Source organism: Pongo abelii, chromosome 1, assembly GCF_028885655.2.
Source record: "Pongo abelii isolate AG06213 chromosome 1, NHGRI_mPonAbe1-v2.0_pri, whole genome shotgun sequence".
Taxonomy (NCBI): domain Eukaryota; kingdom Metazoa; phylum Chordata; class Mammalia; order Primates; family Hominidae; genus Pongo; species Pongo abelii.
Genome location: NC_071985.2, coordinates 33,785,898 through 33,800,109, shown reverse-complemented (window position 1 = coordinate 33,800,109; position 14,212 = coordinate 33,785,898). Strand labels below are relative to the sequence as shown.

The 14,212-nt window shown below is 38.2% G+C and overlaps 1 protein-coding gene across 1 annotated transcript in view; it reads right to left on the bottom strand.

The window, feature by feature from the left end:
* Positions 1 to 14,212, bottom strand: part of USH2A (usherin) — an 827,758-nt gene that overhangs the window by 17,031 nt on the left and 796,515 nt on the right. Inside the window, exons 66-68 of the mRNA XM_024239307.3 lie at positions 7,635 to 7,844; positions 5,597 to 5,835; positions 4,588 to 4,796 (exon numbers count right to left, since the gene is read on the bottom strand). Coding sequence (XP_024095075.2) covers positions 4,588 to 4,796; positions 5,597 to 5,835; positions 7,635 to 7,844 — 658 coding nt within the window. The remainder of the gene's footprint in view (positions 1 to 4,587; positions 4,797 to 5,596; positions 5,836 to 7,634; positions 7,845 to 14,212) is intronic.

The following is a 14,212-nucleotide window of genomic DNA, read 5'->3' as shown; positions in this document are numbered from 1 at the left end:
TACATGTGATCACATCTATATAAAACTGCATATTCTATTTTTAAATTATTATGGTTACTATTTTGAGTTGGACTCTTACTCTGTCGCCGAGGCTAGAGTGCAGTGGTGCTATCTCGGTTCACTGCAACCTCTGCCTCCCAGGTTCAAGTGATTCTCACTACTCGGCCTCCCAAGTAGCTGGGATTACAGGTGTGTGCCACCACACTCGGCTAATTTTTTTGGATTTTTAGTAGAGACAGGGTTTTACCATGTTGGCCAGGCTCGTCTCAAACTCCTGACGTCAAGTGATCTGCCCACCTCTGCTTCCCAAAGTGCTGAGATTACAGGCGTGAGACACCACACCAGGCCCCAAATTATTTTCTGGTTTGTATTCTCTGGTGCATGTTTTCATGCTCCCAGTGTTTATAATGAGTTAAAAGTAGCATAAGTGGTATTTTAGAACCTGTATCATAGTCATTTCTTGTATTTTTCCATAACTATTGACCCAGTAGTGGATTAAGGGAACCTCTTCTCCTATGGTGCTAGTCCAGCTTTAAGCTGCTTCTCCAATATGAAAAAACACAAATAAATAAAATCTTTTTTTTTTTTTTCTTAAAGACAAATTCTTGCTCTGTTGCTGAGGTTGGAGTGCAGTGACATGATCATAGCTCACTGCAGCCTTGACTTCCAGGACTCAAGCAATCCTCCTGCTTCAGTCTTCTGAGTAGCTGGGACCACAGGTGCATGTCACCATACCCGGCTATTTAAAAAAAAATTTTTGTAGAGATGGGTGTCTTGATATGTTGCCCAGGCTGGTCTTGAACTCTTAGCCTCAAGCAATCCTCCCCCATTGGCCTCCCAAGCGCTGGGATTACAAGCGTGAGCCAGCATGGCTGGCAACAGGAAGAAAATCTTAAATCAGTTCACTTTGTTCTTCCAAGCATAAGAAAAAAAATCTGGCAAAAGCTAAGCTTCATGACTCAAAAGGGAATTGGTTATAAATTACAAAGCTCACCTAGCTGCTCTCTGGCTTTCTGGCCACATCAACCAAAAAACGGCAACATTTAGCAAAATTGGCTTCTGGATATAGTGCGAAGGAGATTACAAAATCAGACAGCACACATTAAGAATCATTACAGTTTGCTTTGAATATAGTATGTGTGACAAAAAATGCTGATTGAGCAGTGTCAACAATAAACATGCAGTGTTAGGTGCACTCACTCATTCATTAAACAACATTTATTGGAATCTAAGATACTGTGCCCAGTGCTGGAGATGAAAATGGAGAAAGTGAGGACTAAAGGAAGCATAGCTTGAAGAGGAAAGTTGTAAGCTCTGTCTGGGGCCTGTCCAATGTAAGCTGGTTATGAGAAATTCAGAGGGAGATGTCTGTGAGGAAGCTGGGTGGAGGGGTATAAACTTCAAAACAGAGCACTTGGGTAGGAGGTGACCACTGGAGTTTGGCTTTTGGAACCAAAGCCTTGGAGCAGATGAACTCACCTGATGAGGGAGGAGGAAAGGAGGGAGGAGAGAAAGGGCAAGGGGACAAAGTTAAAATGTTTAGGATTAAGATTTGGGCAGTGGAAGAAGATCAAACAACAAAGTTGACTAAAAATGAAAATCCAGAGAAGTAGAAGAGAAACCAGGAGAGGGCTGTCATGAAAATGAGGGTAAACTACTTTTTAAAAAAGGATTGAACATTGAAAGTTCAGTTGCACTGAATGCTACTGGAAAGTCAGTGACGGTGACTCCTGGAGATACATGCCATCTGGATATATCAGTATGGAGGCCAACGGCAAACTTAGGAAGGGATTTTCATCCAGTGCTGAGGAAGTTAAAGAGTAAGTGGAAGACAGGAGATGGGCAAAGCATCTGCAGACTGTTCCTCAGGAAAGTTTTGCTGTCAGAGAGAGGAGAGTCCACATCACTGCAGGGGAAGGGGAGCTTGTTTGCTTTAACGTTAGAAGGATAGTAGGAACTTTGAATCAAAGTGAGATACACAGAAAGATTAAGGAGAGAGAAGGGATGGTGAGTAATGAAGTGGATGAAATTCACTGCATGGGAGGCAGGTTTATTTCAGATGGAAGAAGGACCACTCTTTCCCTGTCACTGACAGCAATGGGGTATATGCAGGTAGCTTTGTCTGCAGTGGGAAGAGGAGCAAATTACTGACTGATGACACCCCTTTTCCTGGAAAATTACAAGACAAGGAGTTCTGCAGGGAATAAAGGGAGAAATGGGTGAGCCGGGTTGTGGGCGTGCAGGGAGAAAGGGTGAACTGCAGAGGGAGGTTTGGCGAAGGTGGAGATGGTTTGAAGGATTACAGAGAGCAGGAAATTAATTGATCAGGGAAAGAGTAGTACTGAGACAGCAGCCGAGCTCAGTGACCATGAGTTCAGAGTAATTACTACACTTACTAGATGTGGAAACTGGCCAGGTTACTTAAGCTCTGGCCTTAGTTTGGGGCCACTTCATTGTCTAACTCCAAGAGCCTCAGTTCAGATCATAGTCTATATGAATGGCATCCTGGAATTGCAGTACACAGTTTATAGTCCTGCCTCAGTTTTCTCATCTGTGAATTTGGATAATAATAGTACTATTTCATAGGTCTGTTGTAAGAATTATTTCTAAAATGCTAAAATACTGCCAGGAACAAACAAGTCCTCTGTAAACGTGATCTGTTACTAACATCCTGCCATATTGTTGCTCAGACACATTAAGGTCCTTGTGTGAGATGTTGGTCTTTTATGAATGCGTAATTCTTGCTTTTAAAATTGGCATAATATTCAATGCCAGATAGAGTATTTTAGGTAAGATTATAATCTGACATAATCTTTCCTGAAAGCAAACATGAAACCAGTATCCAAAGCCTTAAAATATTAAAATACTTGATGTATTAATAGTAAATTCTATTTGTCAAAATTTAATTTAAGAAGATAACCAGATATTCAAAGATCTGTTCACAAAGATTTTTTCATCATATTTATTAATGGGAAATTAAAAATAAACAAAATGTCCCAATTAATTTATATATGGAATATTGCATAGCCATTAAAATTGGTGGCTAAAGAGTTTTTTTAATGCCATGGGAAATGCAAATACAATAACATCAAGTATAAAAAGCTGACTATGAAATTTTAGTTGTAGTATCTCAGCCATATAGTAAAAATTACCTATAGAAAGGAGATTAAAGGAATTGATTATGCCAAAATATTAGTAGTGGTTGCCTCTGGGTTGGGGTATGATAAGCAGGACCAGCTTCCTTGGCATGCGACCTGTGGTATTGCACAGGCCTGTGAGATAGAAGAGTCTTGGACTTAGCCTGTTGCTCTACTGTTGCTGTCTTGGAATTCTTAATGATTTTTCAGCAAAGGATTCCATATTTTCATTTTCCGCTGGACTCCATAAATTATGCAGTTGGTTCTGATAAGCACTTATTTTATTCTTAATACTTTTTGTGTTTGCCATTATTAAACAATGAAAGCATATACCTTATAAAATCTAAGTTATAGTCAGATATCTCATAATGACATTTTGAGCAAGACTGCAGAAATGATGGTGGTTCCATAAGATTATAATGGAGCTGCCCTGTACCATCTCTTACATTTTTTGTCTTTTTTTGAGAAGAAGTCTTGCTCTGTTGCCCAGGCTGGAGTACAGTGGCATGATCTCGGCTCACTACAACCTCTCCCTCCTGGGTTAAAGTGATTCTCCTGCCTAAGCCTCCTGAGTAGCTGGGATTACAGGTGTGTGTCACCATGCCTGGCTAATTTTTGTATTTTTAGTAGAGATGGGGTTTCACCATGTTGGTCAGGCTGGTCTCAAACTCCTGACCTCAGGTGATTCACCCGCCTTGGCCTCCCAAAGTGCTGGGATTACAGGCATGAGCCACCGTACCTCGCCCTCTTATCTTTTATATCAGATTTTTTCTGTACCTTTTCTATGTTTAGATACACAAATAACCATTGTGTTACAATTGCCTGCAGTATTCAGCACAGTCACATGCCTATAGAGGTTTTAGCCTAGGGGCGGAGTAGGTTATAACATGTGGGTCTGTGCAAGTACACTCTATGATGTTTTCACGATACTCACCTAACGACGCATTTCTCAGAACATATTTCCATCGTTAAGCGATGCGTGACTGTATTATATAAAAATGTAAGGAAGCCCCCAATTAATTGATTGCTCTTTTCTTCACTCACTTGCCCTTTTGCTTTTCCTAATAGTGCTATGTCTCAATGCTCTCTGGACATACTAGAGATTATGCCATGTAATTTACAAAGAAAAGGAGTAGCAAAACTTTTTATAAAAATGGTCTACCAGTGTTTGTTCATTTTCTTTCTTTCCATTGATCATTTAACTTCCTCTAAATTTGTTTTTACCCTATCCCCACATGAAAATCTTTTCTAAATTTGCCCTTGACTTCCATATTATTAAATCCAGTAGGCATTTTTCCTCAGTAGTCATCCTCATCAATGCTTCAGTAACACTCAGTGTTATTGAGCCCACGCAATCTGTTTTAAAAGTGGCTACCCCGAGTTTCAGGGCAAACTTCTCCTGAGCACCTTCCAATCTCTCTGGCTTATGGTAGCAGCCGCTTATACTCACATTCTTTTTGGGTGGTGAAACTGATCCACTCGGAAGCCGTGCTGCCCACCTCGTTGTGTGCCACCGCTCTCAGCTTGTATGTGGTGTAGGGCTGGAGACCCCCAAGGCTGGCTTTCTGCCCCAGCCCTGTGTACTTTGTCTCTATTTGGCTGGGAGTACAGGGGACGGCTGAGTCAGGAGGGCAAGCCACGTGGAGTTGGAGTTCATAGCTAAAATGAGAATGGATACGTAGAGTGAAGACGGGTAATGCAATTAGTTTAACTCTCTCTTTTAAAACTGGTTCTATTTGGTGAGGAGACATTTTGTTTTCATAGAGCTACAGGCTTTTTAAAATTTCCATCTGCAGGAAACTGCTCTCAGAAACACTTTATGTAATGCTATTGGAAACGAGCAGCAGATGTAACCAGAGAAATGATAAGAGAAGTCACCATCTAAACACACATTGCTGTTTACCCAGCAACTAGTGATCCTTGTTGGTAGAGATAAGACATTTCCCTCTTTTAAGAAGAGAGACATAACTGGTTCTTCTTTTTTTAGAATAAAGAAATTTTTTTTCTAAATGATTTTGAGTCAAGTGTCTTCTTTTTTCTTTTAAACAGTGGTTTATGAAAATATTTTAAATTGGATCAGGGCAATTCCGATTTAACTGTGGAGGTGTCTTATGTTCCAATGAAGTCTTGTAGAAGGAATGCTTCCAGATAACCATTAGGAGGAGCATATTGAATACAAACACATTGCATTGTCTTTTTAATGTAAAGCTTATTTTGTTGTTCTCCTTTCTATCATTAGTTGCTTTTATGATTTAAATACATCGCAGGTAACATTCCCACTCAAATCAATTTATTTGTCTACTTTGCAATATATATCTGTTCAATAAGCAAGTCCTCCCTGGGGAGTGCCAGGTAGCTATACAGGTTTGTAGCCTAGGTGCAGAGTAGGCTATACCGTGAGTTCATATGTCTGTACACATGCCTTGTTAGTTTATTCATCCTTCCGCCTGACCCATTACCTGTGAATGACACCATTGGGGAACACGGGGGGACTCCACTGGAAAGAGGCCGTCCTTGAGGCCAGCATCTCTATTTGTGGAGAGGACAGTCCTGAGGGTGGAGCAGGATGGGTTCTCAGTTCAGCTGTCGGTCCTTTGCTGCAACAGTTGAAGCAGGTGCAGGCCTCTACTCCAATAGAGTAGTTAGTGAAGGCTTGAAGGCCATGGAGAGTCTGCTGGGTGGCCATGCCTTCGGATAGCTGTGGGAGGAAGGAAGGCTAGATAAGGCAGTGTCAAACATTAAAGGTGTTTGATGAATGTTATCCAGGATCCCACCTCCTACAAATGGAGTACCATGCCAGGCACTCTGGGAGACGCAACATGGCATTTAGCATGACATTTATCCTCAAAAAATTACCAACCCAGTTAGAGAGGTATGACAAATAGGTGAAAAATCTGATAACGTAACCGTTAAATAGAAGTTTGAGGTAGCAGGATGGAAATCACAAGGCATAATATTATCGATTATCTATTACCTTAGAAAGGTATTAGAAAATGGCACGGAACACATAGTGTTGATCAAAGTCTATGACCCTCAGAGTGATGTCTTTTCAAAAAGCAAGATCTGTCTTTCAATTATATGTCTAGTCAGCATTCACCAAGGTCCATATTCTGCCATGGTTACTTGCATGCAATTTCTCAGTCGAAAAATCTTTTCAGATCTACATTAAAATCAGGTATAAGTATTGTAGAACTTGAAAGTCTATCTCTTCCTCTGAGGGTGTTTGTTTTTACAAAATATCATAGTCTTCTCAATCATCTTTGTAGGATTATAAACTTTTTGGTTTATTTTGAGCAAATTTTCAACCTCATTGTCGTTTTAATAAGTACTCTTTGGAACAAGAGTTCAGAAACTGAAATTAATTTTCATGTTGACATAAAGAATGTATGATTAAGAAGAGCTGTTAAAAAATGCATATGGTGTACTCCAAATATAAATTATTTTAGTTTATTATCATTTTATAAGCATGGATAATCAAGGGTTGATTGTATTTACATCATCTATATTTACTGAGTACAAAGCCCTATAGAAAATATGCTAACATTCCTTTAACATTCAATCCAAGCCTCCCTGTATGTAAGTTATCTGTTGAAATTGTGTTTCAATACCTGACACTCTGGTCTCAGAGGAATTCTCCACACTTGCCCAAATTGTTCCCTAAATTGGTCTAAATAATTCATAGTGTAATACCAGGATCTGCACAATCTCTATACAATGTTTGTGTGAACAAAGTATCATAATCTCCACTTACTCGTGAGAAACTTGAGAGTGACACAAGCTATACCACAGAGACAAGAGTCTTCATCCTGCTGGCTGCTGGTCTCTTCATTTAAATAATACAGGAACTGGTCTAGTTGATTATTAACATTGCTTCCAGGAAGTGGCTTGGCTAATGCACAATGTGAAAGATGATTTCCCTGAGCAATCTCTCCTGTCTCCCAATGTGCCTCAAACATGTTAAAGAACAAACAGTGGAGCTAGGGCTATGCTGATGGAGCTGCTCTGCTCTCTCTTCTAAAGGGTTAGAACTTTCTTGAATTCACCAGAGGAATGAGAGTTTTCCATGTGTTATTAGAGATTTGTGCATGTCAAAATAGAGATTCCAAGGATATTCTTTGCTATATTTTGTTTTCATACTAACATTTACACCACCAATATTACTATTTGCTGACTTCTTACTATGTGCCGCCACTCTGTTAAGTGGTTGATCCGTTTTCTAATTAAATTAAATTAGTATGATTGTCTTTAAAGTCTTAGTTTCTTACGTTTGTGGAGTCTTTAATACCACCTTTAGCATCTCTCTCCCTAAGAGTTTACATACTTTCTGTATGTTTCCTCAGGGTTCACTTTTTCTTCTCTGAGGGATCTTTGTGCTACTAAGTTCTCTATAGAGCAATTGAGAATAGAAGGATAAGAAAGATGAAGAGAAAAACAAAGGCTCCATAGTAATGATTTTTAAAAGTCAATCAGTCCTGGATTTTTAGCTGTGCTGCTCACCACTGTCTCAGCCCCATGGGCACTGCTGGAGAACAGCCTGTAGAGACTGACGATCCCGTTGGGCTTCCTGGGGGCACTGATGTTGACCACTGCTTGGGTAGAAGAGATCGCATGGAACGTGGGGGCTCTGAGACCTTCTGGTGGGGCCGGCCCAGTTCTGCACCATGTCCAGCTACTGGGGGCTTTTCCTGCAGAATTCACTGCCCAGACCTCCAAAGAGAAATCAACAAGACTGTCAAAAGCAAGATACCCTCAGGCTGGAAAAAAAAAAAAAAAGAAAAGAAAAAAAACAAGAAATTGGTAACCAAAAGCAACTAAACACAACAGGAAGAGATAAACTTTGATCTTGCAACTTTGTAATCACACAGGAGAGCAGGCTTTTCCTTTTTTATTTTTATTTTTTGCCTTTTGCCTTTGACCATGTGAACACAAAGGGGGCCGTTTAGGATTTCAGAATGCAGCGGGTTGATTTAAGCCTAATGATAAAACTGCTCATCTCTGTGTGGGAAGTGGAGTGATTTTGTCAGCTTCTGCAAACTGGATGGATCTGCAGACTACATAAAACTCAGCAATTCTTAAACATTGTCCCCACCAAATCTGCATGAAAATTAAATTTCCTTTCATCAAGGAGGGAATAAACATATGGAACGATGTATAATCTTATTTATCAAGAACCATTTGTATAATTAAACACGAATATCCTAAAAGGTTGCCTTAGGTCGTCATTTGCATGAGTAAGTAATTTGTAGAATGTCAGGTACAATAGACAGAGTAGATGGATGTGTGAGTGTATAGGGTTAAATTAGGCCCAATAATAGCCAACTACACAGTGATCAATCAGAATGATAGATCTAAATGGCAATACAAGAAGACTGTCTGCGTGTTTAGGAGTAGTAGTATTCCTTAGTAAGCTTTCATGTGAAAGCCTAACTTCAGGAAATTTTTTTCTCATTGCGTTTCTTCTACACTATATATTTTCTAAAAATTTGCCCCTGAGCTTTTAAAGACAAATCTGAAAAACTTGTTTGATTCTACAGTACAAGCATTCCAGGCATGCAGGATTAAAAAAAAAAAAAAAAAAGCAAGCAGAATGTTCAAAATAGGAGATATTTGTGGGGGGAAAAAAGAAAAAACCTATCAGAATATTTTGCAGTGAGAGTTTAGTTTCATTTTTGTTTACTTTGCTTTTGCATCAATAATATCTTCAAGAGAAGAAACATTAGAGAGATTTTTAGTAGTTAGATCAACTCCTATCAGTGGTTTTCCTACTTTTCTTTTTTTCCGGATTCCTTTGTGAAAGTAAATTTTCTGATGTTGAATTGTTTTCAGTTTGCTGTCAAATGCAAATCTCCAGCCCCTTGCTGATAGGATTGCCAGGAGCCTCATTTTTTAAAAGAGACAACTAACCTACTTACATAGACACACCTGCTCTTTTTAGAGCTCGGATACATCCTCTCATCGTTTGCATAATAGTCACTCACATTTGTATAAACTCTACATTTCACAAAGCACTTTAACTTATGCCAGCTTATTTAGTCCTTACAATGGCAACCTTGTAAGGTGAGTGGAGAATGTATTACTAGTCCCCTTTTAAAGGTGAGGAAATTGAGGCTCAGAAAATTTCACTATCTTGTTCAAGGTGACAAAAGTTACAAGTGCTGAAACAAGAATTCTGCTCTCCAGTGCCTGTTTCAATGAGCAGGGTTTTTGATTCTGTTTGCCATCTGTATGCATAAATGAAATACTCAGAATCATGAAAATTAAACGACTTGTCCATAGATGAATACCTGCAATTCTAGATTAGGTTAAGGTGTCTTAGCTTGCAGGGATGGATAGACATATACAAGCTGTCTTAGGTGAGGGCGGTTTATTTTGGTAAGTATAGGGAAGTAAGGAGCTAGCAATGGGAGAGCCAGATTTCATGGAAGTTAGAGTCTATCCATCAGAATACAACTGCAGCTGCTCTCAGAGTCTCCTCAGAAATAGGCGAGGTCAGACTTACACTAGGGAGGGGACGTGGAGGTTATTCATGAAGAAGTCAGACTTCAGGGCTGATGAGGAGGGTTCCTGTCTCCTCACTCTGCCCCAGAACAACCTCTTTTACTGCAAATATCTTTCTGGGAAGTGGTGGAGGGGTGGACATCTATTATTGCACAATGAATGACAAGATTTTAAAAAATATTCTTGAAAAAGGAATGCAAAGTAAGGTGCAAATATTGATATGACATTTTTTGCCAAGAGCAGAACTTTGGTTGGTGATTTAAGGGCAGGCAGAATTTAAATTCAGGCTACAATGGATGGGGAAGAAAATGAGGAAGAAAGTGCAACTAGGTATAATAAAAGAAAAATTCAACAACTTGTCAATTAATTACTGTTCACCAATAGGAGATGGAAGTAGTGCAGGCATAGGGTGTTGAAAGAAAATGAAATGAAATAAGCATAATTCATAGCAAGTGCTCAGCACAGTTCTGGCTCTGGCTTATGAACATTAACTTTTCTTTCATTTTCAATGTAGATATAGAATCATAAATACTATTAAGGCTTTTTAATGGTAGTGATGTAGATTGTACTAAATCTCAGCCTTCCTGTGTTACGTGAACTTCTACTAGGTGGAGTTCTAGTTCCAAAATGTGATTTAATCCCTGGATTTTAAAAACACCTGGGCCTCAGTATTATAGTGTTTTGCTATATTTCCTTGGAAATATTCTCTTTGAAAACTAGGCAATTCAAAATTCCCCATCACTAATAGGGAATGTATTTAGGCTATTTTGTCTTTGGCAGGAGTCCTTCATAATACATTACTCTTTTTCCTAGACTTTCTTTTTAGTATTCAATCAATTTGAGATCAAAATAGCATTCATATAAATCAACATGCTTATGCAAAGCAGGATCAATCTATTTACATGAGCTACTGTGAAAATGAAAACAGTTAGAATGAAGAGAAAGCTGACTGAGATAATGAAGCATTATGAATTTCACAAAACTTGTACCACGAGGCAGTGTCTCTGTTATATCAAACCACTAGGAGAAAAGGAAAAAAGAACCTGTGAATAATATTATTTTCTCTGTCTCCTTCTGTCTCTCTGTCTTTGTCTCTGTCTCTGCTGAGGTAAAAACGTTCTTTGTCTAAAATATCACTGTGGATTTTTGTCTATGCCCGGCTAAGCAAGAGATAAAAGTATTGAAGTGTAGTTCAGGATTCAGGGTAAAAATACTAACAGGTTATGCTTATGATTCCCACTGAGAAACAATGCCCCAAGATTTGATTCTGTCTTTATAGGGTAGAGAAAGAAGCAGCAGAGATCCCGCATAGAAAATTTTTTAGCAATATGTCCTGATCTTTTAGTTGCAATGAACCCATATAAAAATCAATAAATAAAATATCTTGTGAACAAACAGTTGTGTATTCTCTCTTTCTTTAGTGTGTGGGCTTCTCCTAGAAAAATGAAAGAGTTATTATTGGGGAAGAAAAGCTAGTAAGGCTTATAAATTCTATGGCCAAGAGAAAAAAAAGCCAAGATGTTCTGCATCTTTGATTTATTCAGGATATTTTTGTTCCTACAGTGTTTAGACTGAACATATATATATTTTTTTATTATTGTACTTTAAGTTCTAGTGTACATGTGAACAACGTGCAGGTTTGTTACATAGGTATACATGTGCCATGTTGGTTTGCTGCACCCATCAACTCATCATTTACATTAGGTATGTCTCCTAATGCTATCCCTCCCCCAACCCCCACCCCTTTATAGGCCCTGGTGTGTGATGTTCCCCTCCCTGTGTCTGATGTTCCCCTCCCTGTGTCCATGTGTTCTCACAGACTGAACATATTTATTCTTTTATAATAAAAGATTAAAGATGATTAAAGTTGCTGCTGAAATACATTATTATTTGGGTTTGGTGAACACTTTCACATGTGAATGAGTGGGTGCACACACAGTTATGATTGTAGAGTCAGAAACTTCCCTAGTCGTTAATAATGAAAAGTTAGGACTGACTGACTTGTTGGTTTATTTCTCTAAGGTTTCTGTTGTAACCATGAAAAAAGTTACAATGTAAAATGTCATAGAAAACATAGATTAACTACTTTTAATAAGCATAAAAATTAAAATTGTTTAGCCACAAATTCTGTAATTAACTAGCAAAATGATAGATTAATATGTCAGTTTTCAATGGAATTTCTGTTTTCAATGTAGTATATTTTTAAATCTAACTAGAGACTATTACCATATTTATGCTTGCTGTTCATTAAAAAAATGAAATTGTTCTTTTATTTACTGTTTCCTACCCCAAAGGACTAATTATTGTATTTTGCCTTAAAAAATTTTAATTACATGGAGTGTCAACATCTGCCACTAAGCTGCCATAATCACATTGCTGTGAAAACAATGAATTTAATCATTTGTTCTCTCTTGAAAACTGCCTCTTAGAAATCTTCTTCGAGAGAAGTCTTTGTCACAATACATTCCTTAGCCATGGTCATCAGAATGATTTTGGGTACCTGTATCAGAATTTCTGGTGAGAAGACCTTGGACTCTGCCCTTTCAACATATTTCCAAGCACTTTTTACACCCAATATTATTTGAAAAACACAAAGGCCTATTCTTTATAGAGCCAGGTACAGAACATAGGCACTGTACATTTTCAATTTCTATTTATGTTATGTCTCTTTAGAGTTATACTTTGCATTACCTTTAGTCATTCAAATAAACACAATAAATGTATCTTGGAATATGTCACAATTCAATAATCATCATAGAGTTAATTACTGTGTTTTTTTCACAGTTCCAAACAGAACTAGAGTTTACTGACTTTGTAGAACCACTTCTTGCCTCCTAATTTTCACTTAAGGAGTAATTTCTTGAAACCTTGATATTTCTAGAAATTGCTGAGTCTATTTTTCTCTTAGTGCAGAGGAACATTATTCTAAATGCTCCCAATTTCTCTCAACCCAACATTTATCCTCCTAATTTTATTCTAGGAGAAAAGCAAACATTTGTGCACAGAAGCATTGTAGTAATTTTTGTGAATGGGAAAGAGAAGGGTCCACCAGTCTGCAGAGGATGGGAGAAGGAGAAATGTATCCGAAATCTCCCAGAGTGGTGACCCTTTTGATGCTTCTGTTACTGTGCTAGTTATTCTTTTTTTTGTTTGTTTTGAGACAGAGTCTCACTCTGTCACCAAGGCTGGAGTGGGGTGGCACGATCTTGACTCACTGCGATCTCCACCTCCTGGGTTCAAGTTATTCCCCTGCCTCAGCCTCCTGAGTAGCTGGGACTGCAGGGGCCTGCTACCACACCTGGCTAATTTTTTGTAATTTAGTAGAGATGGGGTTTCACCATATTGTCCAGGCTGGTCTCGAACTCCTGACCTAGTGATCTGCCCACCGCCGCCTCACAAAGTGCTGGGATTATAGGAGTAAACCACTGCGCCCAGCCTGTGCTAGTTATTTTTTAGCACAATTTCCACACTTAACTTGTTAAGATTGTTATCACATTCCCATAAGGGGGACAAATAGATATTAAAAAGGTCTTTCTAATGCCTGTATTGTCTAAACAAAGTAGTTTTCACCTTAATGCTTTGTCTCGCTCACTGTCTCATATCTTTCTGAAATAACCTTCCTTAGGACTGATGTTTTCCAAGTATTGTCTTAGAGCAAAGCTGAGTTATTAATGTACATTTCAAGGGGGTTCCTGATGCATTTTTCCTTTATGGTATCATAACAAAAACCCCTAAATTGTGAAAATATTTTATGATTCTTTTGGCCAAGGAAATGCTACAAGTCTTGTTCAAATCAAGGGAACATACTTCATAATATATGGTTCATGGATGGTTTGTATACGGGTCAGCACCAAGCTGATGTTTATTTGGTCTTACATTTGCTATTATTCTCCTCATAAAAATGTAATACAGGAGTAACCAAATTCAGCCGACTAATCTTTTACAAAAGATCTCTAATCTGTTAACTCCTAATGTAAGTGATGATGACTGTCTTTAAGCTTGGAGCAATTTGAGATTTTTGTTCTTTATCCAGGCTGCTTATTACATGAGTTGTATTAGTAAAAGTGTTAACTCTCAGAGATTAAGAGAGTGAAGAATATCTGAGCTCTTTGCAAGTTCTGTGAAACTCTGTAACATACTTCCTTGTGGGATAATGACAATGTTTGATTAAAAAAAGCTTTTCGACAATTCTGAGGACAAATTTATATCAAGAAGCTCTAAGGAGACATAACTGTTTATAAAAACTAAGGAATGTGAACATAATTTTGTAACAATACACATCAGAAATAAACAAAAAATCTAGCATGAACAGCTATGCCAGTAATTAATAAGTAAACAGGTTGTATGGTTAACGGGCAAACAATTAAATTATTTGTTTCCTAGGGGCATGTAATGAGATTGTTATCACATTCCCATGAAGGGGACAAATAGATATTAAAAAGGTCTTTCCAATACCTGTATTGGCTAAGGCCAACAGCTAATTCAATAGATTCGATCAAAATCACTACTTCTTTCACTGCTGCTGATTTATGACTTTGGTTGTTGTTAGTCATCACTCATTGTGGTTTGCTTTCCAG